General features: G+C 47.4%; 1 protein-coding gene across 3 annotated transcripts; it reads right to left on the bottom strand.

Annotated features, from left to right (window-relative positions):
* Positions 1-153: 153 nt before the first annotated feature.
* Positions 154-27,484, bottom strand: JAML (junction adhesion molecule like). 3 transcript variants are annotated; one of them, XM_032868613.1, is made up of 10 exons: positions 27,354-27,484; positions 22,280-22,343; positions 19,113-19,267; positions 16,543-16,768; positions 11,783-11,895; positions 9,323-9,560; positions 5,901-6,039; positions 3,610-3,670; positions 2,148-2,234; positions 154-515 (listed from the first exon to the last, which is right to left on the bottom strand). In XM_032868613.1, the coding sequence occupies exons 2-10, from the start codon at positions 22,320-22,322 to the stop codon at positions 444-446; spliced, it is 1,134 nt and encodes a 377-aa protein (XP_032724504.1). In that variant the 5' UTR covers positions 22,323-22,343; positions 27,354-27,484; the 3' UTR covers positions 154-443. The 3 variants fall into 3 exon arrangements, with proteins under 3 accessions (XP_032724504.1, XP_032724503.1, XP_032724506.1); XM_032868612.1 differs by lacking the exon at positions 27,354-27,484 and adding an exon at positions 27,238-27,337; XM_032868615.1 differs by lacking the exon at positions 27,354-27,484 and adding an exon at positions 27,238-27,336 and having other exon boundaries at positions 19,113-19,175.

Consider the following 27,484-nt stretch of genomic DNA (forward strand, 5'->3'; position numbering starts at 1 on the left):
AGGTATACAAAGAGGATGATTTACACAAGCCATGTTTATTTAGGGGTAATTTGCCAAAGGAATCATTTGGGTTGGTTTTTGTTTCTGTGATTCTTCCCAGGGACCCCTCCACGAAGAGCACCATCGAAGCGGAGGATCTGAGGAAACGCTCAAGGCCACCACGGCCGCTCGGCCAGGGTCCCCAGGGCCAGCGTCCCAGGCTGGAAGGACCGCATCCATGCTTCCCTCCGCCGGGGCCTGTCCCTCCCAAGCTGTCCAGTCTTTCTGCCGGGTTCTGAACCCTCCTTCTTCAGCCCTTCGACCAATGAGGCAAGAGAACAACTCGGGGGGCAGGAGGGGGGGTCCTGGAAGGACCCCCGAGTAACTCAGGACACACAGAGGAGTCTCTGCCATTGCTAAGCGCAAAAGGAACTCTCTTTTCTTCTCAAACGTCTGCTCTGGCTTTAGAATTCCCCCAGGTGACGTTTTTCGGGTGGGTTACTGGGTGCGGACCTCACAGAAGGCCAAACTGGGTGCTGTCGAGGGTGGGGGGAGGGGGAGGAAAGAAACAAAGCACACGTGTAAGTATTTCCACCAGAATAGTTGCCAGGTACTGAGCGCTTTCCATCCGTCTGGCCCAATTCTGAATTTCACAAGCCCTCCTGTGTGAAAGCCTCACCACCTGGGAGGTGGGTACTACGATTCCCATTTTAAGGATGAGGAAACTGAGTGTCAGACAGGTTAAGTTACTGCCTGCGATCATCCAGCGTCAAAGTCACAGAGCCAGGAGTCGAGCCCAGATCTGCCCAACTTCAAAGCTCGAGATGTTAAGCACTGGCTGTCCGGCCCCAGAACAGGGACACGGCGCAGTGCCCCTTCCTCTGAAGCAAACGTAATCAGCCCCAGAACAGGGACACGGCGCGGTGCCCCTTCCTCTGAAGCAAACGTAATCAATTCAACAACAACAACAACAAAATCAAAGGTTTGTTGTCTCCCTGCTCCCTAACCACATAACGCCTCTCTGCCCGAGATCTCCCACAGGCTGCCCGCGGGCCCGGATTCACCCAGAGGCTTCCTGAATTGGGAATCCGGCCTTTTAAAACAACTTGACCGGCCTCTACAGGACTTAAGAGTCTTGTGGCTTTGGCCTGTCACCACACTCTCTTCACTGGACCCGTTCCCAAACGAAGTGCTCTTTTCCGCAGAGTCTCAATGAAGCGCCCCCGCCAAACACAGGGAAAGCAGGCCTCACAGGTTTTTGGCCACCGGTCCGTGCAGCTGTCAGCTGCGGGTGTCCGAGAGGCCGCACAAGGCCAGGCAGCGCCGGGAGCACCAGTGGTGATCACGGGAGAAGGACGGTGGGGGAAACAGGACTGCACACGACTTCCGAGGGGGAGACTCTTCCACTAGGTGGAACACCGCCAGGCCCCGATCTTTCTCCGCTGCCATCATGTGTCCTCAGCGCTGGTGTGATGGGAGCACAAGCAAGCCACCATCCCCCAAATGGAGGAGGCCAGCCTTCCCGAGCCCAGCAGAACACTGCTCCCTGCATGGTCTGGATGCCTATTACCAGCCTACCGATAGCACCGTGCCCACTGCCAGCTCACTCCTTCTGTCCTACTCCTGCTCACTACCAGGTGCCTTTTCTAGGTGCTGCACTTCCCGGGAGTGGAGGAAGGAGACAGCAGGAATCCGACTCCATATTATTATATAGAATGCAGCCTTCCTGGCAATCACAGGATGTCAGAACAACATAAGCCACAGAATTTAAAAACTTAAGAACTGGAAGGGACCCTCGGGTCAGAAGGAAAGTTGCGACACGACGTCTGTCCAAGGATCTGTGGTACCTTCTCTTTTAGGTTCTGCTTAACCTCTAATGAGGCAGAGGCACTTTGCTTCTCCCTGACAAAGGTGCCTCTTTTCACCACTAAAATCAATCATCGTTAGCCCCAATGACCTTTAAATACTCAAGACTGGGTATGAAGGCAAGTTTGGTGTCACTCTTCTATCCAGCAGACTGTCCGCTTCCCGGACTTTCCTGCTACATAGAAAAGTCTTTGCCCTCAGCAGTCACCTCCCCCAGGGACCCAGCCACATTGCCACGTCCTTGCCAGCTCCTTTTCCACCCTCTGGACACCTGGCCCAGCTGGGCCCAGAAGCGCTCTCACCATGGTCATGTAGGTGGCCTCTGCTTTTCCACTGGATTCTTCTTCCTCAGTCTGCTCCCGTGTGGCTATTGAAGAGTAAACATGCTTCTGGGGGCCGGGTGGGGGATAGTATAAACATTACTAAAAATCAGTAAATGTTACATGCCAAAGAAAAAAAGCCATCTACAAGTATCCGCAGGGCGTCGACACCAGAGGGCTATTGAGAGCCAGAAAAATGATCATTGATGATGATAATTCAATCCCCAGTCTTCTCAAAAATTAAGAAAATTGGCCAGTCAGCAAAGAGCACTACCTTAAGAACCAAATTCTTTGCTTCAAAAGACAAACCTCTTTGCAGGCACTTTAAGGTAGCAGCAGGGAACCCTTGTCTGGCCAGATTACTTGTACTTCGTGCTTATTTCCTTCTAATTCAAGGCATGGCAGGATGACACGGCAACTAACCAGGGCCAGCTCTTCAAGAGGGTCTGTAGGGCAGGGACAGCCCTCGCTGGACCTTGTATCTGTGAGGTCACTGGTACTCTGTGATTCACATTCCTGTCCCTATCTGGGGAGGTGATGTCATCCAGTGACAAACTCCTGGTCTTCTGGAAGCCCCTGTGCCATGTTGTGACAATCCTACCCTTGGGTCACAAATAGGGCAAAATATGGGAAAGTAAATATTCCAAGAGGAGTGTGTAAAACAAGGGAGGGAGGGAGAAAAGGGAGTTCAAGGAAATGAATTCATTTCTCAGACCCCAATATAGCTCCATGGCAAACTAATATGGAAGAAAAAGTTCTTCCTGATCCTCTTTCTTAGGGTTCCCGAATATTTAATCTGAACCGTTAACTCCTTCCCACAACTCCGAAATGCACCCCAATTCTCCCTTATGCTTCCACAGCACCCAGAGATCATGAAGCCCTTGCAGAACCTCAGGTTATCTGAACCTTAAAACAGTCAAATATGTTGGTCCTCATCCTCATTTTACTGGGGAGAAAAGTGTGGCTCTGGGAGGTGGCAGAGCTGGGCTTGAACAGGGATTTTTTTTTTTTAAAGATTTTATTTATTTATTTGTCAGAGAGCAAGCAAGAGAGAGAGAGAAAAAGCAGAGGGAGAGGGAGAGGCAAACTCCCCCACTGAGCAAGGATCCTGACACAGGACTCGATCCCAGGACCCTGGGATCATGACCTGAGCTGAAGGCAGACACTTGATGGACTGAGCCACCCATACCTTCCATGAACAGGGATTTTCTGACTCTGAGTCCAGTGCTCTTTCCTGTGGCCCTACCAGGAGGCCCCATGGACCCACCCCACTCCCTCCTCGGGGGCTCTCACTCTGGTGATGAAGGTTTCCTGAGCCCCTCTCCGTGCCCAGCCCTGGCCAGCATGCTGAGATGTAACACCAAGTAAGACAGGCCACGGAGAAAGACAGTGACACCACCTGGAGGGCGCAGCAGCAAAACGGAGGTTTGAGTTCTTTCCTTACCTCTGGATCAGCCTTCTTTATGTTCTCCAGGCTTTTTACCAGGGTTGTGGAGGTTACTGAGCTGCAAGTCAGGAAAAGCAGGTGGAATTAACCGGCTGGCACTGTATACACAAGGGGGCCGGCCTGAGACCCCACCGAGGGGGACCCCAGAGGAGGAACTCTGCTCTCTGGGCTCCCCAGCTCGCCCTGAAATCTGGGAAGTGCATCTCTATGGCGGAGAGCAGGGAGGCATTCTGGAGGGAGTCTGGGCTCAACAGCTTTGCCTTCTCTATCTCCTAGCTACCTACCATCTTTCTGTCCACACAGTTTTTAGGGAATTAATAGTGAGCGATGCCACAGGATTCCATGTTACCAGAATCCAGAACTGGGGAGGCATAGCTGAACCAGTAGGGGGCAACCGAAGCTCAGCGACGCGGGGGAGACGGCCAAGCAGAAATACCGCCACATCGCCCCCTCCGCCCCGCCCCCACCCCTGCCGCCAGCGCTGGCCCCTTCCCAGCCCTTGGCCTTTGATCTCTTGACTATCTGCCTTCTGCATCTGCCACTGAATATACTTCCTTTTTTCTGTTTTGGCCTAAGGTAGAGCTAAAAAGAAAAAAAAATTGGGGGTTGAAGCTAGAAAAGAAACCATATATATATATATATATTTTTGGTCCCAAAGTGGAAGAAATCGTTTTCTCATATTTTCTCATTATAAGGTTGTATGCTCTCATTGTAAAATTAATTCAAATAGTAAAGAAACAGAGAGAGTTGGAGGTTGAAGTCCTGGTAAACCTCCTGCCCTTGTGGGACCTACCTTGTCTTTTCTCTCAAACAGCACTACTGACACTACTGACACTACTGAATTATTCTTTCTCGACACAGGCCTACGTGTGCTCACATAAAATATATTTTATTGTGTATGCTGCTGCAGCGAGCATTATCTAATTTTCTTTTTTATAAAGATGAGATCATATTACATACTACACATGGGACACCTTCCCACGTCATTACATCCGGGATCGATCAGTATGTCCCGGAGTGGAACACTGATTCAGGGAATCGTTAGCTGACAATCACTGAGGATGATTTCCATGTTTAATTATCATCAGTGCTACAGCAACCGTGTGTACAGATCTTAGTGTACCAGCCTGGTTGTTTCTTTAGGAGAGGCTAGTAGATGTGGAATTACCGATTTCATTGTGAGGGAAACTGAGGCCCAGAGCAGGGAGGTGAGTTGATATGGCCATCTACCTCTGGGCTCAGGGCCATCTGCACGCCCAGAGCGAAGACCCTCGGAGAGACCAGCCAAGTGCAAACCAAGTCAGAGAGGCCCTGGGGAACAGAAATGCAAACCCAGCAGGCCAAGCGCTTTTTGTAGAGTCCGTGTCTTGTGGGGAAAGGAGACTCAACGGGCAGCACCTGCAATGGGGGTCTTTGCCCACTGACAGCATTTCGGCAAGAGAGCTGGTTTGCCCCAGCAATGGATCCCATCATCAATGGGTGGGAAAATGAAGGGACAGGGGCCTGCTCACTGCCAGTGAAATGCGGCTGCCGCGTCGGGGCATCTGGGCATTTCGGAGATGCTGGGAGAAGGGGTGATGAAATTCAAGAGTTTAACAACATATTTCAACAATAAGTAACTTAGGACCTAAGGGCATCCATTCAAAAATAGCCTCTCAGAATTAGAATGTGGCCCTTTATTTATTTTTTAAGATGTTATTTATTTGAGAGATAGAGAGTGGGGAGTGTGATCAAGGAGAGGAGCAGAGGGAGAGGGACAAGCAGACTCTGCACTGAACATGGAGCCCACATGGGGCTTAATACCATGACCCTGAGACCATGACCTGAGCCGAAATCAAGAGTCGGACACTTGGCGCACTGAGCCACCCAGGCGCCCTGGAATGTGCTCCTTTAAATAAGCCCCTGATGACCCTCAAGATCCAATCTTCCCTGTGAAGTGGGTATTGTGGATAATTCAAAGACCACTTCTCTCTGGCATTGAACGGCAGCTTATAGCTCTCGTATAAGATTTATACTCTTAATTATGCTCCCCTCAGAACCCTGTTTACAAAAGAGCTGATAATCTCTGTAAAATACCAAAATGAAAGAGGAGGGTGTAAGGCCATGCAAAGTCTTCCTGGAACACAGCGAGTGGAGGGTTGGGGTCACTACAGAGATGATTTCTAACGTGACAACCACGGACGGTTCTATTTAAAGTACCCGCTTCTGTGAGGATGGCACAGCGAGGGCCCTCTCACTCTTCCGCTTCAGGCTCAAAGCACTGCCGGCCTCCCAACCCAGCCCTGTACCTCTTACTCCTGTGGGTCCTCTTCACGATCAGTATCAGAACAGGGAGCAGCAGGACAGTGCCACAGACAATCCCCACGATGATCACCAGCTGATTGCCACCCAGGATCTCAGGTCTGAGGGCTAGTGGGGTCACCGATGCTTGGGAAAGGAGAAGAGCAATGAAAGGGTCTCAATATTCCAGAAAAGAACTGTGAGTCCCACCAGGAATTTGGGGAAGAAGGCCAGACTTCACCCTACGCTGAACACCGGAACTCCAGCTGTCCCCATTTGATGGAGAACCAAGTCTGGCCGCCTTGCTTACCCCTACCTACAGTGTAGATTAATACGGGTGGGCAAAGAGAATAGCACTTTACCGACAGCAGACATTGATACTAACAATTCTATCTTAAAATAAAATAACAAACGTTTTAGAGGCTTCAGATCTTTCTGTGAGAAAGTGATTGATTTCAAAAGCATATATGGGACAACACTCAGACCCACAGTCCTGATACCAGGTGAGGCCTTTCCACCCACATGGTACCCTTCATTCATTTCTTTAGTTTACTCTAAATATGTACATAAACACCCCTGGGTGCCAAATATCACTAGGCAAAGAAGCTACAAAGGCAAATAAGACATGGTCCCTGCCTTCAAGGATGGGGACAAACATGTTGACAGAAAACCACAGACTGCCATAGGGGCCATGATAGAAGTCCATATGGGAAGTCCAAAAGGGTACCCAATTCTACAGGAAACACATGTTGAGAATTTCTCAACAACAGTGTTAAAGTTTAAAAGTCTTAAGGAGGGGGCCTGGGTGGCTCAATTAGTTAAGCAACTGTCTTCGGCTCGGGTCATGATCCCAGAGTCCTGGGATCGAGTCCCACATCAGGCTCCCAGCTCCATGGGGAGTCTGCTTCTCCCTCTGACCTTCTCCCCTCTCATGTTCTCTCTCACTGTCTCTATCTCAGATAAATAAATTTTTAAAATCTTTAAAAAAAAATTTAAAAAAAAAGTCTTAAGGAAACATCAAGTTTGTTCAGCAGACAATATGGGAAAGGGGGCGCATTACACACAAGGTCTGGAGACCCAAGAGGATGGTACTTCCAGAAATTAGAAATAGTTCCGTGGGTCGGGCTCAAAGCTGCATTTGTGGGCAAGGTGGGGAATTAGGCTGGACAGATGGCAGAGTCTCCGTCATGAAGGGCCTTGATTATCCCACCCAGTAGTCTGGCTTTCTTTCTGTAAATGATGGAGAAACCAACCACTGGAAGACTCTGAGCCCCGGGACAGAACGTTGAGATTTGTGATTTAGAGCGATGGCACGGAGAGCTGCAGGGAGAGCGTGAGCGGGGCTGAGAATGAGAGCAGACACCAGCTGGAGGCCTACAGGCCAAGACAGAGAGGAAGACAGCTAGAGTGTTATGCAGGACTGGAAGGGAGGCATACTCAAAGTCACCAGTAGAAACGACAGACCTGGTTGACCTGTGAGATTGGGGGTCATGGGAAAGGGAAGAATCAGGTACAACCCCCAGGCACCCAGCTAGGAAACTGTGTAGAGGGTGACGACATTGACTGAGGTGGAGGAGACGAGCCGGGGAGAGGAATGCAGAAGCGGGTTGGGATATGCTGCGTATGAAGTGTTTGTGGACTATCTGGCTAGAATTTGGATGGGTACATAGATGGATTAGACAGGAAGGAAGGGAGGAAGGGAGGGGAAAGAGGAAAGAAGGAAGGAAGAATGAATCCAACACAGAATATATTGTATATACAGAGAATACAGCGTCCAATACTACTGGGGTAAAGAAGGCCGAGGGCGGACAGTTAGAGCCACGCTGGTGACCTAAGCTGGAGCAGAGGCAGAAGCAGGAGCCAGGAAGCAATGCACGAAGGAATTAACGGGAAGTGAGAGAGGAGGCACCACATATGGTCTCTGAGCAAGCTGCTTGGCTAGGTCAAGACAAAAATCGAGAACTGATTAAAGTGAAGGACACACAACCCTGAATATACTAAAAGTCACCGGGTTGTAGGCTTTAAATGGGTGAATGTGTGGGATGTGAGTTGTTTCTGTTTTAAGACAACGGCACAGGATAAGAGCTAAAGTAGACAAGGACAGAAGGTGAGAGGAAGAGGTGAGCATATTTATAGGCTGGATGGCAGAAGCCACTAGAAAGCGTTAGTTTCCCGAGACAGGGAGAAAATGCCACGTGAGCACAGAAGTCTGGATGAGCCCGGGGTGGAAGGAAGCCTGGCATGGTGGGACAGGGGAGGATGGGGGCAGATGGAGGTAGGCCTGGAGAGGGGTGGGCTAGGGACTTGGAGGTTGAGTGAGCTCCCATTCATGGTGTGTATTTTCCCTGAGAAATGGAAATAAGACTTCTGAGAGTGAAGAAATCCATCTGTCCCACTTCCCCCTCCAGCTGGGACCCTTTGCTCTGTGTGTGTGTGTGTGTGTGTGTGTGTGTGTGTGTGTGTTTTAAAGATTTTATTTATTTGAGATGGAGAGAGAGGGAGCATGAGTAGGAGGGAAGGGCAGACGGAGAAGCAGATGTCCTGCTGCGCAGGGAGCCTGATGCAGGATTTGATCCCAGAACCCTGAGATCACGACCTGAGCCGAAGGCAGCTGCTTAACGGCTGAGCCACCCAGGCGCCCCCCCTTTGTGATGTCTTAAAACGAGGTGCCTCCAGAGACTCAAGTCTCTGGTCAAAGGTACTGAGGTGTGTTCCCTCCTCACCCATGTCCCCACCCCCAACAAACCACAGCCAACCCCCAGCAAAGGGCTCCAGCAAAAGGCAAAGTCTACAGGCCACATCCTGACTGTTAACTGTGTTACTGTTTAACTTTAAGCCCTCACTTATCAACCTCTCTGGGTCCACACAATTGAGTCTTTATTCTCCGACACACCACTGGCTTTAATGTACAATGTCTGCCAGAATAGAGAAGCTTTCATCAGAGAACACCTCTATTTTGGGTTCTGGTCCCTTCCTGTTTTCTCTCTGCTCTGTTCTGTCTCTCACCAGCTCAGGGTCATTTTCCCTTCTGCTACAGAGTGTACAGCATCCAAGGAAAAAAGACCTTGGACATCAGCCCCAATCCATCTCTGAGCTCCTGTATTTTTAAATCAGTATACTAGATCGGCAGGGAGTGAGTTCTGGCAGAAGGCTGGAGTTCACCAAATATTAGCTCCCTCATCTTTGAGGCACCCACAGGGCCAGAACTAGAGTGAGGCAAGCAAGGTGCCTCGGGCTCCAGATTGAAGGAGGCATCACTGTGAAGGTCACGTAAGTCCAGCGTACGAGGACTTGTGTCAGGGTCATGGAATTACAGCATCTCAGAGTCATGCCTCCTGCAATTTCGCACCCCCGATGCCTCCCTGACCTCACCCTAGTCCTGGCCATGCCTCCCAGCTTGGAGGCCCCCCCCCAACCAAATGTCAGATACTTTGGGGCTCTTTCACGATCACATGCAGCGCAGTGGTCTTCCTGAAGGTCAGGTTCCCCAGGTGGATACTGCAGGTGTAGCTTCCTCTGTCAGACTCCTTCACTCCTTGCAGCAGGATAGACGCATCATTGCGGGAAGTGTCCCCCACCAGAGTTACACGGTTCTGGAAGCGGCCCCAGTTCTGGGAGTACCCCACAGGGACACTGAGTTTGGGGTAATAACGTAACACAACCTCCTCCTAGAAGAGAAAGGCAACATATGAGTTTGCAAGGACCATCAAAGATGGGGCATGGGGAAGGTGGAGTAGGAGGCTCTTGGGACTCATAGGGATCTGAATGTGTGGGCAGTGAAGGTATGATCAGAAAGTATGAGACATCATGAGTCATGCACACACATGCATGTGTAGCATGTGTAGCTGTGAAGGACATACCAAACCATGAACAACTGTCCCACTGGCAGAAAGGCATGAGGAAGAAAAGGGGACGAGGGGCATTCCCTTTTTGTACTTCACCAGGGAAAGGAAGTAAAGGCACACCTTTACTTCTTACGGCATTTCCAGTTGGATTTCCAATAGGCACTTGAAACATGTCTAAAACTAAACTCCAGATTATTCCCCCAAACCAGCTCCTTCCAGTCCATCCCTTTTTGGTAAATGGCAAAGCCTTCTTCCAGATGCTCAGGCTAAAAATCTTGGCGTCCTCCTTAATTCCTCTCTTTCTTAACCTCACACTGAAATCCCTCAGCAAATCCTGTCACCCCTACCTTCAAGACAGATCCAAAATCTAGCCATTTCTCACCTCCTCCATGGTTATCATTCTGGTCCAACCCACCCCATCCCTCACCTGAATTCCTGCAAGGAGCTTCCTTACTTGTCCTTACTCCCAACTACAGTTTATTCTCAACAGGTGAGCCCTTAGAAATAGAAGTTAAATCATGTTACTTCTCTACTCCAAACCCTCCAATGGCTCCCCATTTCAACTAAAAGTAGAAGACCCTCCATGATCTGCCCCACTCCATCTTCCTCTTTGATTTCATCTTCTACTTTTTCTTCTCTCACCTATCTGTGTCACTTCACTCCATCCACACTGGCCTTATTGCTTTCCTTGAGTACTGGCCTCAGGGCCTTTGCACTTGCTACTCCATTTCCCTGTGACACTCTTCCTCCTAGAAATACACATGGTTCCCTCCCTCACTTCCAGCAGATCTCTGCTCAAATGTCATCTTTTCAGGGAGGCCTCTCTGACCATCTATGTAAAACGAGAACCACAAATGCCTGTTTTTTTGTTCTCCATAGCTCTATTACCTGACATATTACATATTTATTTCTTCATTATTTTACTGTGTATCTCCCTTTATCTTAAGTCTCCCATCAAAGTAGGAGCGCTGAGTGTCTGCCACATTCGTGCTTAAAACACTTGTTAAATGAGTAAGTGTTGGAATTTTTAATAAAGAGAAGTAAATATTACTATTTTTTAAAGCTTTTAAGGAAAGGAAATAGGTATATATACAGACACGAACATGAACAAGAAGACCTGGTCCCTAACATCTTATCTCTTGTGTTTTGAATTCACAGATCAAAATGTCCTTTCTTGACCTATTTTCTGCTGTGACTCACATAGTGGTAGACATCTAAACACATGACAAGCTCCCAGAGGTGGACCTGAGACTACATGTAATTTCCCCACACTTCCTCACAATGCCGCCCTTTCGCACCCACTCAGCATATGGGAATCAAGTGAGTACAAATGACTTTTTTATAGGGATGACTGGGAACATGTTAATAGAAAAGCTACTTTGCACCTTAATTTTTCTTAGCAATAAGTGCCCTGGGATCTCCCCCACAACACACCTTGACCCATGCACAGAGGACATCCACCAGTCTAGTGAACTAACTTGCCACTTGCTGCTTCAGAGTCCCACAAACCTTTCCATACCCTGGCCCAGGACCTACTAATCCCAACATCAAAGCACCCATAAAGACAAAGAAAATTCCTTCCATCCCATAAGTGGGGGAGTGGAACACAGAAGAAAACTTATCAAAATAATCCAAATGAAAACAAGAATACAATCATTCTTATGCCTAGCCCAGAGCTTAGAGACAAGGCCACAGAAGCCATCCCCCTCCTTCTCCCCTGGACTCTACAAAGAGGGGATGGGAAAAGAGGAAGGAAACTCAAATGCAGTGGCCAAGGCACACACAAATGCTTCACAGGGATGATCTAGCATACGTGTCCCAACAGCCCAACAGGCTGAGCAGCAGCAGCCAGAATATCGTCCCCTTCTTTGTCATCTTCATGAGAGTTATTCTTCCCACCATGGAGCCAAAGCTGCCCACCAAGTAGCACTTCTGACAAGCTCCAAAGCCCATGGCACCTGGAGCCTAAACTCTCCCTCTCCCTACACTGTCCTGACACCGTCAGCCAGGCACTGCACCACACACTGATGGTTCCTCCTCCTTACCTTGGTGTGCTCTCCTGATGAGAATGTCCAGTCTACCTTGGTCATGCGTTTCTCTTCTGTGCTCTGGAAAACACACCCCATCTGAGTCGAGTCACCCACATGGACCGTGAGTTCTGGGGATAAAATGGTAACTCAAGTCAAACCCAAGGTAACGTCTATAGAAGTCAAAGAACGTCCACAAGAGCTCATGCTTAGCCAAAGCTCCTCAGCCATAAAATCAATGTCACCACTAAATACTGCACAAATTCACTCCACAGACGAGCCAGATGATCCTGTGTGGATGAAGTAGTAGCCAGAGGCCTCCCACTCACAGGACACCCCATGAGTAAGAGAGTACCCATAGCTACCCACACTTATCAACTCTGAGGGGTCTTCAAACTACAACAAACACTTTGTGATTCCCTTTAGTTCCCTGCTCCTTCCCCTTTTCTAGAATTTTTCCTGAGGCCCCGCTCCAGTTCAAGCTATGCTAAAGGAAGTACAAAAAATCTTGAAGCCCCCCTTTCTATTCACCAACTTAGACACCCACACCTGCGGAATGTAAACAGGAAGTAGAGAGTTATATAACTTTCATGCTTACATATAACCCACCAGCTCTTCTAGCTGAAAAACTGATTCGCAGGCGATTTTCTTCAACTTCTTATATTCTTTTTACAAGTTGTCTTAGGACTTGCTTAGGATAGTTTTGGCTACAGTATAGGTCACAGGACTGCTTGCTAATTAGGCCAAGACAATAGACAGTTTTCCTCTTGATTCTTTTTTCTGTTTTAATCCCTGCCCCCACTCCCTCCAGAAGATCCCTCTCCCCCTACTTCGGGCTTCCCAACTCCTAGGCTCTTCCTTCTGCTTATTTGTATGAGCAGCTGACCCCATCATATGCTTATTACATAAGACATTTTGAGGGGTTCCCGGAAAAAAAAATTAGCAAGGCATTTCTGGTTTTTCAATAATGTTCTACACAAATCAACCACAAAGTCAGTTGAGAAATGAAAGGCAGGGTGGTATTTAGGGAGACACAAGCCTTAGCAAGTCTTAACTGGACAGAATTCCTTCAAAAGCACATAGGGCAAAGCTCATGAAGGAACAAACAGTGCATAAGCTGACCTTTTCATTGGAACTGTTTCTTTGGGAGAATGTGAACTTCCTGCCCAGCAGGAGAGATGCACGATAGGAGGAAACAGAGAGAAAATATTATGAACTTGAAACTCTATGGAGAGAATCATTTTGAAAGTAATAAAAATTCACTCCAAAGAACATCAGTGGGGGGGGAAGTCCCTCTAAATCCAAAAGTACATTAAGAACTGAACTTTATTTTTTAAATGTAGTAATAAGGGCAACTGGGTGGCTCAGTTGGTTAAACATCTGACTCTCGATCTCAGCTCAGGTCTTGATCTCAGGGTCGTGAGTTCAAGCCCCACACTGGGCTCCCCACTGGGAGTGGGCATGGAGCCTACTAAAGAAAAAAAAAAAAAAACAAGGGCGCCTGGGTGGCTCAGTTGGTTAAGCCACTGCCTTTGGCTAACGTCATGATTCTGGAGTCCGGAGATGGAGTCCCACATCGGGCTCCTTGCTCAAGGGAGAGTCTGCTTCTCCCTTTGACCTCTCTCAATGTTCTCTCTCATTCTCTCTCTCTCAAGTAAATAAGATCTTTTTAAAAATTATATAAATACATAAATAAATAAATAAAACAAGATAAAATAAAATACAATAATAAACACCAAATGATTCTGCACCTTTCATGGTATCAGGCATGTGTCAGACACCGTGTATGTATCATGTCAGCTAGTCATTACAGTATTTTGAGATATGTGCTGTTGTTCTCCCATTGTCAGAGGAAGAAGGTGAGAGAGCCCAAGGGCACATGGTTCTTAAAAGGCAGAGCCAGCACATAAACCCAGGCCTGAGGGAAGAAAAGCCCAAGCTCTCACTCACTATTCTGTGCCACCTCACATCAGTGGAAGGAGAGCTGATTCTAGAGCAAAGGTACAGGAAGTTAACATTATTTTTATTTGCAAGAATATTGCCTATAGCGGCATCTGGGTGACTCAGTGGGTTAAGCGTCTACCTTCGGGTCAGGTCATGATCTCAGGGTCCTGGGATCGAGCCCTGCATCCAGCTCCCCACTGAGCAGGCAGTCTTCTCCCTCTCCCTCTCCCTCTGCCCCTCGCCCCCTACCCTGACCCGTGCTATTTCTCTACTCTTTCTCTCAAATAAGTGGAATCTTTAAAAAATTATTTTAAGGGACACCTGGGTGGCTCAGTGGGTTAAAGCCTCTGCCTTCAGCTCAGGCCATGATCCCAGGGTCCTGGGATCAAGCCCCGCATCGGGCTCTCTGCTTCCCTTCCTCTCTCTCTGCCTGCCTCTCTGCCTACTTGTGATCTCTGTCAAATAAACAAATAAAATCTTTAAAAAAGTTATTTAAAATTTTTTTAAAAGAATACTGCTTATCGTATTTAAAATAAGAACTATGAGAAAAGGAAGTGAAGGAGTAGAAGCATAGAATGATTATAAACTGATGAGTAAACTTTGTAGAAAAAAGTATAGAGGCTTCACATGGGGGAAGACAACCTCCGACAGCAAGCTGAACAACTTCCCAGTGGTCACCAGGCACATTTTGAGGAGTTGGCTCTACCCCCTTTCTGGCTAGAAGAAAAAATACAGGTTGCTCGAGGGACTAGTGGGGAAGTTACGTGACTAACCCTAAAATTGCTCTGGACTGTTTCCATGGATTCTCCAATTGTGAAACTGGCTTTCAGTTCATGCCTTCTGTGTCTCTTCAAAGAGAGAACAGCTGCCCATATTGTACGCCATGCTTGTGTCTGGGCAAGGCATCAGAAGACAAAGCAGAAAGGAGTAGCCCAAAGATAATCCTTGGAGAAACACCTGATTCCTTGCCTCTTTCTGGAGAAATACAGCTTTGAAAAGCAAAAGAAAAATGTCAATCGTAATTGGAGGGGGCGATGAATCAAGAGAGACTACAGACTCCAGGAAACAAACAGAGTTTTAGAGGGGCGGGGTTGAGGGGATGGATGAGCCCCGTGATGGGTATTAAGGAGGGCACGTATTGCAATGAGCACTGGGTGTTATACGTAAACAATGAATCATGGAAGACTACATCAAAAGCTAAGTACTGTAGGGTGACTAACACAACATAATTAAAAAAAAAAAAAAAGAAAAGAAAAGAAAAGGGGCACCTGGGTGGCTCAGTGGGTTAAAGCCTCTGCCTTCGGCTCAGGTCATGATCCCAGGGTCCTGGGATTGAGCCCCGCATCGGGGTCTCTGCTCTGCGAGGAGCCTGCTTCCCTTCCTCTCTCTCTGCCTGCCTCTCTGCCTACTTGTGATCTCTGTCTGTCAAATAAATTAAAAAAATCTTCAAAAAAAAAAAAGTAGGAAAAAAAAAGGTAGGAAAAAGGAGGAGAGAGGCCAGAGGCCACCTTCTACAATTCCTTCTACAATTCCAAATCCAGTTTTTTAGAAACTGGATTCAAGTGAGGGATAGTAATTCAAGAAACTCACTCATTTGCCGAGTGTTTATTGATGCTTCCTCTGTGCCAGGCATGGTGTCCAGGGCTGAACAGAGGACAGAGAATACAGACCCACACGAACAGGGAAGACACAACTGGACAGGTGTGAAAAGTGTCACCAAGGAGGAGCACCAGGTGCTCCAAAGGAGCTCACTCACCGACCTGACCCAAACGGCTGGGGGAGGGGAGGAGGTCCAGATTTTAGCTCCCTAACTAGACTGCAAGCTTTCCTGAGGCCACGAACTGTTCCCTCAATGCACACTTTCAAAGAATGTAGCTAATTCTTCAGTCTTCAAACTTTTTTTGAAGCAGCAGAATTCTTCCTTTTAAACAAACTCTTAGCTGGCAGCCCAATGAATAAAACAGGAAAAAGAGAAAGGACTTGGGTTGCAGTGGAGGTAAGAGCCTAAGGTCCCACCTGACCCAGTCCTCTATTAAGCCCCTGGCCTGTTCTCACCCTCTGTGCAGCCTAACATGTTCACTGAACCTTCAGGCTTCATCAGGGCACAGCTTAAAACCACTACTAAAGCCACTCCCTCCATTGACAAATGGGAAAATGAAATCCAAAGAAGTTAGAGAGATCTCATCTCTTTTCTCTCCCCAGAACTAACCATAGGAACCTACGAGATATGGACATGGCATCAGTGTGGATAACTGATGGGAAGCACCAGGGTAGAGTAAAAGGAATAGGGACTTTGTTGTCGGAGGTGCCAGGGTTCAAGTACCAGATACGCCATTTAATAAATACGTGTGCTTAGGCAAGTCACATCTAAGCCTCTCTAAGCCTCAGTGACTTCATCTGTAAAATAAAAGGATCAATACCTCCTACACAGCATTTTCACGAGGATGGACACATGTAAGGTAATCACAAAATAATCATTCTTAGGGCGCCTGTGTGACTCAGTTGGCTAAGCAACCAACTCTTGATTTTGGCTCAGATCATGATCTCAGGGTTGTGAGATCAAGCTCCATATGGGGCTCAGCGCAGAGTCTGCTTGCCCCTCTCCCTCTGTTCCTCCCCGCACCCCCCTTAAATAAATCAATAAAATCTTTTAAAAATAATAAAATAGATAATCATTCTCATTATTTTTATTTAAATAGCACCCATTACTGTGGATTCACTCTGTGGTACATATCTGGACCAAAGGCTGGCATACGTTCAACAATATCTATTCCCTTCCTTCTCTGAACACTAAATCTCTTGCCCCTTCAAACTCCTCCTGCCCATTCACGTACCTTTGGGCTCCTCCGGTAGTACATGCAGCACCACTGCTTTTTTGAACACCAGGCTCTCCTTTTCCAGCCGGATTTCACAGGTATAGGTTCCCTGGTCAGCATCTTCCACATTTTGGAGCAGGAGAGAACCATCATTGCGTAAGATGTCCCCCACCAAACGCACACGATTCTGGAAGCGCCCCACAGGCACACTGAGGTTGGCGTAATAGTACAGCACATAATCCTCCTGGAGGGCAACACAACGTCGGGGAAAATCTAGAGTCACTGGCACCAGACCTAGAGTCTGGATCCAAAAGACCCTGTTCTGTGCCGGTGGCAGCATCACTACCACCATCATCACCACCACCAGCACCACCGTCATCATTACCATCACCACTACCACCACCATCATCATCACCACCATCACCACCATCACCACCATCACCATCATCACCACCATCATTATCATCACCACCACCACCACCATCATCACTACCACCATCATTACCACCACCATCACCACTATCACCACCACCACTATCATCACCACCATCATTATCATCACCACCACCACCATCATCATCATCACTACCACCATCATTACCACCACCATCATTACCACCACCATCACCACCATCACCACCACCACCATCATCACCACCATCATTATCATCACCACCACCACCACCATCATCACTACCACCATCATTACCACCACCATCACCACCATCACCACCACCACCATCATCACCACCATCATTATCATCACCACCACCATCACCACCACCATCATCACCATCACCACCCTCACCACCATCATCACCACCACCACCATCACTACCACCATCATCATCACCAACACCACCATCGTCATCGCCATCACCATCATCACCACCACCACCATCATCATCATCATCATGATCAAAAAGTACTTGGTACCAGTGAATAATAAGATAATAAGAATAGTAAGAATAATAAGAAATAATAATAAGAATGTGCCAGGCAATGCCCTAACTAGAACAAGACCTGGTGCCTTATTTCATACAAGGACAAATTGTGAAGCATAGTCATTTCTTACAGTTTAAGGTAAAATGTAATACCCACTCTGAAGACCACTCTGGGGATTCAACTCAGAATTTTTGAAAACCTTGTCTCCTGTTCACCCTATTTTCTGCCATGACCCCTGGACTGGATGGCATTCAAAGGCATGATGCAATCCCTCAGACTGGGAGTTGTGATAATCTCTGGCTGGAGTGTTAACTGTTGCTCCTCCCCGTTCTGCCCTCCTCTAAGCAGAATATCACACAGCCTAAGGAGTCATCCTCAGGGCATGGTTTCCAGGCTGGGATGGGGAGCCCTGGGAAATCCTTTTTTTTTTTAAGATTTTATTTATTTGACAGAGATCACAAGTAGGCAGAGAGGCAGGCAGAGAAAGAGAGGCAAAAGCAGGCTCCCTGCTGAGCAGAGAGCCCGATGCGGGGCTCAATCCCAGGACCCTGAGATCAGGACCTGAGTTGAAGGCAGAGGCTTAACCCACTGAGCCACACAGGCGCCCCCAGAAATTCTTATTTCTACTTACACCATGGGCCTATCCCTCTTATAATAAAAAATACTAATAAAAATTTGAGTGAGAATAGCATTATAGGAATAACATGCTATGAGCTACAGAAAGAGTATTTCACCAGCAAACTTTGAGACCTTACTGTTAGTAACCCATTACTTAGGATGTATTTTTAAATGATCCTAAGATACTAATATCTCCACAGAACCTCTGATGAGGTTTATATACTGTTTCCCACTCCGAAGAGCTCCCATGAAAGACCCTCCCTCAGCCATGCTACAACAGCCAATCCCAACACTTGAACATTTGAAACAGCCATGAAGGAGAGAGAGGTGATGCCCGAGCACATAAATGGGGCACGGAATGCTCAAAGAATCTGGCCCTCTCCCCCATAAAAGATTCCTGTGACATCATTCTCATGCCTCTTCTGTCTAGACCCACATTCTCACCCTTCTCAGCCCTCCCACCCATCTATACTACTCTACAAAGGGCAGACATCAAGAAAAGAAACAAAAAGAATTTTTTTTTTTAAAGATTTTATTTATTTATTTGACAGAGAGAGATCACAAAGCAGGCAGAGAGGCAGGCAGAGAGAGAGGAGGAAGCAGGCTCCCCGCTGAGCAGAGAGCCCGACGCGGGGCTCGATCCCAGGACCCTGAGATCATGACCTGAGCCGAAGGCAGCGGCTGAACCCACTGAGCCACCCAGGCGCCCCAGAAACAAAAAGAATTTTATGTGCATGTCTTCCATTACTTCTCAATGACCCAAAAGGTAAGCATTACCATTATGATAATGACCTTCATTTTCACAGATGAGGAAGCTGAAGTTCAGCAAGGTTGAGTAACTTGCCCAGCTGATGACACAGCCAAAGGGCCAAGCTAGGAAGAGGCCCAGTTCTGACAAGCTTCAGAGCCCAGACTCTTGCAACACCATCTCATGACACCTGATGACCTGGCTCTACCTCTCCCCGCCGTCCCTTCTCCTGACACCATTGGCCAGGGCTTCAACAGTAATATTCCCTCCTTGTTACCTTGGCATGCTCTCCTGATGAGACCATCCAGTCTATCTTGGTCACACGCTTCTCTTCTGTGCTCTGGAAAACACATCCCAGCAGGGCTGAATCACCCACACGGACTGTTAGCTCAAGGGAGGAAACAATCAAGTCATTCAGGCCCAAGGAATAATCTATAGAAGTCAAAGGCAAGAGGGGATATTGTTTAGACAAATACCCTCAACAACAAAAATCAATATCAATCACTAAGTAACTCCACATCTTCCCTCCCCAGATGACCCAACATGGACGAAGTCCTCAGAGGCCCATCACTCAAGCCAGTATGACATTCCCAAAGGTATGTGAGATACTCTCTAGTTACACACAGGCTCCCAAGTCAGAGGGGTTCTGCAATCTTCGTTCTGCAAAAATGCATGTCTGCTCCCATTCTCCTAGCTAGACCCTTCCCCATTTCCCAGAATTCCTTTCTCCAAGCTCCTTTCTAAAGAAAGAAGAGAAACCCTGACATCCTCCTTTCAAGTCATGAATTTAGACATCCATAAACAGGAAATGAGATGTCTCTTGCTCCCAGTTTCCCATGGGTTCCCTATTTGAAAAGCCAATATTTTGGCTTTTTTAAAAAATATTTTATTTATTTATTTGACAGAGAGAAATCACAAGTAGGCAGAGAGGCAGGCAGAGAGAGAGAGGGAAGCAGGCTCCCTACTGAGCAAAGAGCCCGATGCAGGGTTGGATCCCAGGACCCTGGGATCATGACCTGAGCCGAAGGCAGAGGCTTTAACCCACTGAGCCACCCAGGCGCCCCAATATTTTGGCTTTTTAAAGGTATTTTTGGCTTCCTTCCTTTTTTCCTTTTCTTTAGTTCCTTTTCAAAAGCTTACTCTGACTTTGCTGGCAATTCTGACTGTCCTAGAGGTCCTTGTAATTAGGCCCATACAGGGGCGCCTGGGTGGTTCAGTTGGTTAAGCATCAGATTCTCGGTTAGGGCTCAGATCTCATGATCTCAGGGGCCTGGGATCAAGCCCCGCGTCAGGATCTATGCTCAGCCCAGAGTCTGTCTGTCCCCCTGCCGCTCCCCCCACTCACTTGCACATACTCTCTCTCATAAATACATAAAATCTTTAAAAAAAAAAAAAAAAGAAGAAAAAGAAAAACATTCTTTAAAAAAAAAAAAAAAGTCCAATCCAGAGCACGGTTTCCCCCTTGAATTTCCTTTGTGCTTGTCTTCTCCCCACCTTCCCATTCCAGCTTGGCCATCAGCCCTGGCTGCTCAGCCTGAGGGTGTTTTACAGCATGCACCACTCTGCTATCTGTATATTCCTCAAGGCCTTTCTCTTTTCACTAAAAGAGAAAACCATCACACGGATATTTCTGTTTTTACAAGATGTGCTCTATGCAAAGAGACAACAACATCAAGAAAGCCACGTTTAGATGCTGGCCAGTTTATGTGGAGGACGAGCCAAGGGAACGCATGTGGGAATAAACAGAAAGCGTGCCAGCCTTTCCGTGCAAGCTGTTGGCCCGAGAGAAGACAGTTCACTTGCTGCCCAACAGCAGGCACACAGTAGGGAAGACGGAAAAGAAAACAGGAACGCTAAACCCTCCAGAGGGGCTTGTTTTGAAAGAAATCAAAATTAGCTCCAAAGCCAATCTGGAATTTTCCTGTAAGGAAGAGCTGAGCAGCCTGACGTGTGGTTAATGGTGTAAGAAGTGTGTTTAATCTATTATGGAGAGCGCTGTATGTGGAAGTAAGTGAAGGGTAGCTAGAAAGCAGGCGCAGCCATGGGAGGGAAGAGAAGCTTCCACATCTACAAAGGGTCACCTTTGTAGAGAAATGGCTGAAGAAATGACACTTTCTACAAAGGAGGGAAAACCTCTCCATAAAGAAACAGAACGCCCCCTGATACCACCAAGTCACTAGCTCCGAGACTGGTTTGTTAACTCGGGCTGGGACGGTAGAAGCCTGGGCTGCTTCCCACACCTCTGAGGCAATGTCTAAAGACCCCACCCAGAGTGGGGCGCCTGGGTGGCTCAGTGGGTTAAAGCCTCTGTCTTCGGCTCAGGTCATGATCCCAGAGTCCTGGGATCGAGTCCCACATCGGGCTCTCTGCTCAGCGGGGAGCTTGCTTCTCCTTCTCCCTCTGCCCTTCCCCCTGCTTGTGCTCTCTCTCTCTGTCAAATAAATAAATAAATAATAAAAAAATCTTTAGAGACCCCAGAGCATGACAGCTGTGAAAACAAATTCTCTTAAATACATCCTATTTTCCGGGGAGGTGAGGTTAGTGTCTGTGTGTCTGTCTGCCTGGATGCACACTCTCTGTTCCCTGGAATTACAGCAAAGGCATTTCCTTTTTTTACTTGGCTGAGTCGGTGTTTAGGTTACTATGCCCAGGTACAAATAATAATAATAATAAGATGATGATGATGATGATGATGATGATGAAGAAGAAAAATAAGAGACAATGAGAGCAAAGAACATCCTTAGTCATTTATTCGTCCCACAGAGCTAGATCTGTGGATAAAGAGAAAAGGCCGGGAGAGAGGGGAGCAGCTTAGAAAGAACCGCTGAGCCACAAGCAATAGCCCTGAGCACAGAGGGTTTGGAGGGTTCGAGAACAAGAGAGTCCACAGCCAGAGGAGGTTTTTAGACGGAAGCAGAGTTTAAGGAGAATTCTGAAGTGTCAGGAAGGCTTAGGCAGGCTTGCCCAGGAAGGTGAGGAGAGGAAAGTTCTTGGCAAAAGACTGTGAAAGAGCCCGGTGCATTTGCAGAACCACAAGAAGGCTGGAATGGCAAAAGCGTGAATACAGCTGCAGGGATTCTGGGCTCTCCGGTGATTTCATTTCCTGATCTGAGACTAGCTGTGGTTTTCAAGTCACAACTGAGAGTCCAGGAATGCCAGCGAGACACTTTCTTTGTAGCACAAAGGAAGGTCCCAGAACCCCCAGCTCAGGACCCGGAGGCCGCTGGTGTCTAACAGAAACAGTGGAAGACTCAGCTTTTCACGAAAGAGTTGGCTCCCTGGCTTCAAAAACAGCTGTTCCAGCAAAATGCTAAAGTTCCAGGTTAGGGTTTCCCGTTTTCAACAAACCAAGGGGGAAATGAAAATATATAAAATTGGCTTTTGAAACTGTACGAGACTTACAAGAAATCAAGTCCCCTCCTTGGTCCCTTGGTTTCTACTTACCCAGTAACACTGGCATCAGGATGAGTTTCAGTGGGTAAAACATGCTGCTCGCCAATTTTTCAATCTTTAGATAAAAGAAAACAAAAATCAGAAAACCGCATCAAGAGAAGTTTGTTAATTTAGCAAACCCACAGTCAGTGTGCCTCTGTGGGCCCGGCCTCTGAGCCTCTGGGATGCAGCCCCGAACAAAAAGGGCAGGGTCCCTGCTCACGTGCAGTTTGAAACTGGGTGGGAGATGGGGGTGGGGGGAAGAGGCAAATGAATGAACAAGAAAGTGGCAGATGCTGGAAACTGCTTTGATGAAACAAAACAGAGCGGTGTTTGGAGAGTCACTTGGGGGCCGCTTTAGACTGGCTGTAAGGGAAGATTAAACGAAAGTGGCTTTTCGAGAGGAAAAAAGCAACTAATTTCAGGATATCCTTGAGGCGACAACCTAGCAGTCCTACAACCTCGGGTTTCACGTAAGCAAGAGATTACAGGAGACTCAGTGTGAAAGTTTTGCCTATCTATCCAACTAAATTAAAATGGCTTTTTTTTTTAAGATTTTATTTATTCATTTGACAGAGAGAGAGAGAGAGAGTAAGCACAAGCAGGGGGAAGGGCAGAGGGAGAGGGAGAAGCAGACTCCCTACTGAGTGGGGAGACCCATGTGGGACTCAATCCCAGCACCCTGGGATCACGGCTAACAGCAGATACTTAACCATCTGAGCCACCCAGGCACCCCCAAAATTGCTACTTTTAAACATACAGAGAATGTTCAGGACATGTGGGAAAGGAGATACATAAATAAGGAGAAAATTTTCAATCTAGTTAATTCACCAAGCCCTGTGGCAGAAAGAAGCTGCATGAAATGTCCATGTTGAGGTTTTGCCTTTTTTCCCCTCACTTTTTTTTTTTTTAAGAGAGGGAGAGAGTTGGGAGGGGCAAAGGGAGAGGGAGAGAGAGAATCTTAAGTAGGCTGCATGCCCAGTACAGAGCCAGATGTGGAGCTCAATCCCAGAACCCCGGGATCATGACCTGAACTGAAACCAAGAGTCTGATGCTTAACCAACTAAGCCACCCGGGTGCCCCTGGCCCACATTTTCTTCATGAAATAGAAGAAGACGAACTCCAAGGAGTTATAATCCAACCAGCCTCGAGTTCCTACCAACTACTGTGGCTGGTTTCAGTCATGACCCCTGCACCCCAAACATCCTGCCACTGAAGGAACTCTACCTAGAATCTTCCAGAAGGAAAGGTCTCTTCCCAGCTCTGCTGGGAAGTCTAGCACATATGGTAGCCATTCTAAGTTGTTAAAAATGACTACCTAAGAGAGTCCTCATCTGAGTTCTAACCAACAAAATCCTCCATCAGGAAAATCAGGATCAAACTGTTCAAGGAAGTCCCATCCTAGGACCCACTAATGAGAGATGTCAGTTGGCCTTGCTCAACCTCGGTTCCCTTGCCTATAACATGGGATAATAATGCAAGGATCAAATATGATAATGTAGATAACAGCGCTTTGAAAAGAAGAAATTATCACATAAGATCCTATTTTTCATAACCTAAAACCAGATAGGAAATAGAATTTGTTGTGTTAGAAGAGATTTGGGTTCTGAGCATCTACCTTTAGGTAGAATGGCAAATGATGAGTCAGAGTGAACTGGAAACTTTCAAGTTTCAATTTTTGAATCCCATCACGATGTAGATAATAATTAATACTGACTCAGATATACCAAAAGTCACATTACGTTTCCCCCAAACATAAGGACATCTGATGAAAATGAAGATCTCTCTCAAGATAGCCTCAGTCCTCTTCTGGCTCTGATGCCCATCCCACCCCACACATACATGGGTAAGCATGATAAAGAACTTCCTTTATAGTGTGTCATGGTGTCAATTCACCATATCTGGGACTTCCAAGATCCCTGCACTTTCTGGGTACGTTCTTCTTCAGGGAGTTGGTTGTGCTCCCCCGTCTGTCCAATGCACCATGTGCTTGGAGGAGGAACAACTGACTTACAGGTCTAACACCAAACCCCAGTAAGTCTAGAATCTCAAGGACCATGCATTCTTGTCTACCAGTGCCCCGGGTCTGTGCCACCGCACCAATAAGGTGGCCGGTGTAGGCTGCATAAAGGCTGCTGGCTGCCAATGTGACCATCACATTGAAATCGACTGAGATATCCTACAACTAGGCCATTCTATTCTAAGAGGACACTGGTGATCCCAAAGAGACTCTGAACCTAGTCACCAAACTCAAGTCACTCAGAGCCACATTCAACCCTTTGCAAACAAATTTTAAGAAATGTGCCAACAATCTAATGAACAGAAGATACCATTTTTGGTTCAAACTACTCACACGCACCATTAGAACTCTCTGTAAATGAAGAGAGGAGCAATTAATTCATGGAAAATGAACTGAATTTCTCAAAAATTCTCCTCCTGGGTCAGACCTTCCATTAACTAATCTTTCAATCTCTGGGAAATTGTTCGATCTCCTTAACATTCGAGGACTGGACGTCTTCTCCCTCCCAGTTAATATAGGAGCACACTAGAAATCAGTCAGTGATGTGCAATAAGTCACCGAGGGCAATGCACCAGGAACCGCCTGAGCGTCCCACACATTGACCCACTTGATCTTCACAACAACCCAACGAGGCCTCACAGATGGGGAAACTAAGGCACATGTGGGTGAAGTGATTTCCCTAATAATGCTCAGCCAGTGACAGGGCCAGGATTTAAACCCAGGCATTCCCGATCAGAACCTGTCCCCTCACGACACAGTACTGCTCCTCATGTTTGGGAAGCTATCCCATATTTCAGGACCCAACTTCCCTGAACTTCGTTTATCCCAACAGGATGAATCTGCTCCCCTGACTGGATGCTCTTCCCGCTGCCGGCTTCCCCCAGTGAACCCCTGTGCAGCTTTCAGATCGCAAGCTAACATGGTCTCCGTAAGGACAGCTCTCCTGAGCCACACTTACCAGGTCAGAGTCCCAGCCACAAGTTTAAATAGTTCTATTTCTCTTGAACTTGTCACAATTTCTAATTCTCTATTTACTTGTGTGCCTGCTGGATTAAAGTCCTGCTCTCCACCCTCACCTCCCAAGACTATAAGCTCCAGGAAGCCAAGACCTGAGCCTCTGTCCCTCTGCACGTCCAGTGCCAGTGCAGAGTGAGGCCCAGGGCAGGATCCGGGAACCGCTCATCAAAACAGAGAACAAGGGGCACCTGGGTGGCTCAGTGGGTTAAAGCCTCTGCCTTCGGCTCAGGTCATGATCCCAGGGTCCTGGGATCCAACCCCGCATCGGGCTCTTTGCTCAGCAGGGAGCCTGCTTCCCCTTCTCTCTCTGCCTGCCTCTCTGCCTGCTTGTGATCTCTGTCTGTCAAATAAATAAATAAAATCTTAAAAAAAAAAAAAAAAAAAACAGAGAACAACACTTAAGAGGGCCCAGGATACTTCAGTCAAGTTTCGATCTCCTTTAGTTGGCAAATATTCAGAAATTCCTATCATATGTGTGTGTGTGGGGGTGTGTGTGTGTGTGCGCGTGCGTGTGTGCGTGTGTGTGTGTGTGTGTGTGTGTGTGTATGGATGCCGAAAGCTAGGTCCTGAATGTATATATCTGGATAATGAAATTCAGAATTTTACATATACACAGACTATCTATATAAATGGATTTCCGTCTTTCAAAATCCAACCAAAGCATTAGATGCCCCTTAAGCACATTCATGAGACTCCATTTAAATTCTCAGCTTCTTCCCCAGATCTCACCATCTCCTCAGCAGGTTTCTTGAGGTAATTCTGCACAGTTAAGGCAGCTCATATGGTGGCCAAACATTTTGACCTGAGCTCATGGTGTTTTCACAACAGAACTCCTGGCAAACATCTTTTGTCACCCCTGGGGAGTTATAACTATAAGGATCCCCTTTCCCATTATTAACAGTGCAGAGGAATTATTTCCCTTGGCACAATGATGGCAGAAAAACACCTTCAGAAAAGAGACTCATGACAATGAGACTACCACACAGGAAGTGAGAATGACCCCCGAATATTACAATATTACAAGACAAGATAGGGAGAGGTGCTGTCTCTGAGTGCAGCCATTTGCCCCCCATAAGGACAATGAACCACTGAGCAAACAGCAACTGCACAGCCTTCCTTCCTATAGCCCGCCCCCCGCTCCCCTCCCCCTCCATGCTAAGTCCTCTCAGCTTACCGTGGCCGCACACCTCCAGGCTCTCATTGTTTTTAGGTCTATGAATCCATGTAACCCCTCTACGGCGTGAACTTCTTGAAATGCATCCTCATTTTTCCTTCCAAGACCACTTATCCGACATTGGGCTGGGCAGTTACATGGCTCCATGTAAGACAGTCTCAGTGACATTGGTCACCCCTCTAACCTGAAGGGGACTTTGGAAATCATTATTGCTGCTCCCTCCTCTACAAAAGGCCTTCATGAGGTCAGAGCTTTGCCAAGGGCATGACGAGCAAGGACATGAGTCTAGCTCTCAATGCAATCGGTCGAGTCCCGACTATTGGTTTCAGATGGGGTCATGATCTCAGGGTTGTGAGATCAAGCCCCATATCCAGCTCCCCACTCAGAGTGGAGTCTGCTTGGGATTCTTTCTCCCTCTCCCTCTGCCCCTCCGGCTAGCATGTGCTCTCTCTCTAACAAATAAATAATTCTTAAAAAAAAAAAAAATGGCCTGTCTAGGGTTGGGAGAAGGGCAAGAGTGAGGGAGAAGTGCTGCCGTGAGCTAAAGGACAACTGGTCAGGAGGACAGCTGGTCAGGAGGACAGCTAATCAGTCACTGCTCTACCTAAAAAACACAGGCAACTTACAAGCTGAAGTCCTACGACCACCAGCATCATCTGCTCTTTCATTAAGAGCAAACCTCTTACCCCATTTTTCTCTGGGGATCTCATCAGAAGTGACTCTACACTACAGAAAGGAAAACTGCACTCAGCAGCCTACCTTATGCCAGTTTCCTCCTACAAATGTGGTCATCAGATTAAAACCTTCAGAACCAGCCTTCTCCTGAGAGAGCCAAGTTTTCATCACTTCTTAAGAAATGCAAAGCAATGGCTTACCCACGATGAGACGATGAGATGATGAGACGTACCCAGGGGAAGCAACACAGTAGCTCTGCTGAGTGCAGTACCAGAGTCCGACTCCAGAGACTTCTGCCTGACGGAAGGTCAGGCTCAGAACAAACCAAATG

This window comes from Lontra canadensis, unplaced genomic scaffold (assembly GCF_010015895.1).
Source record: "Lontra canadensis isolate GAN:19392208 unplaced genomic scaffold, GSC_riverotter_1.0 scaffold36, whole genome shotgun sequence".
NCBI lineage: Eukaryota > Metazoa > Chordata > Mammalia > Carnivora > Mustelidae > Lontra > Lontra canadensis.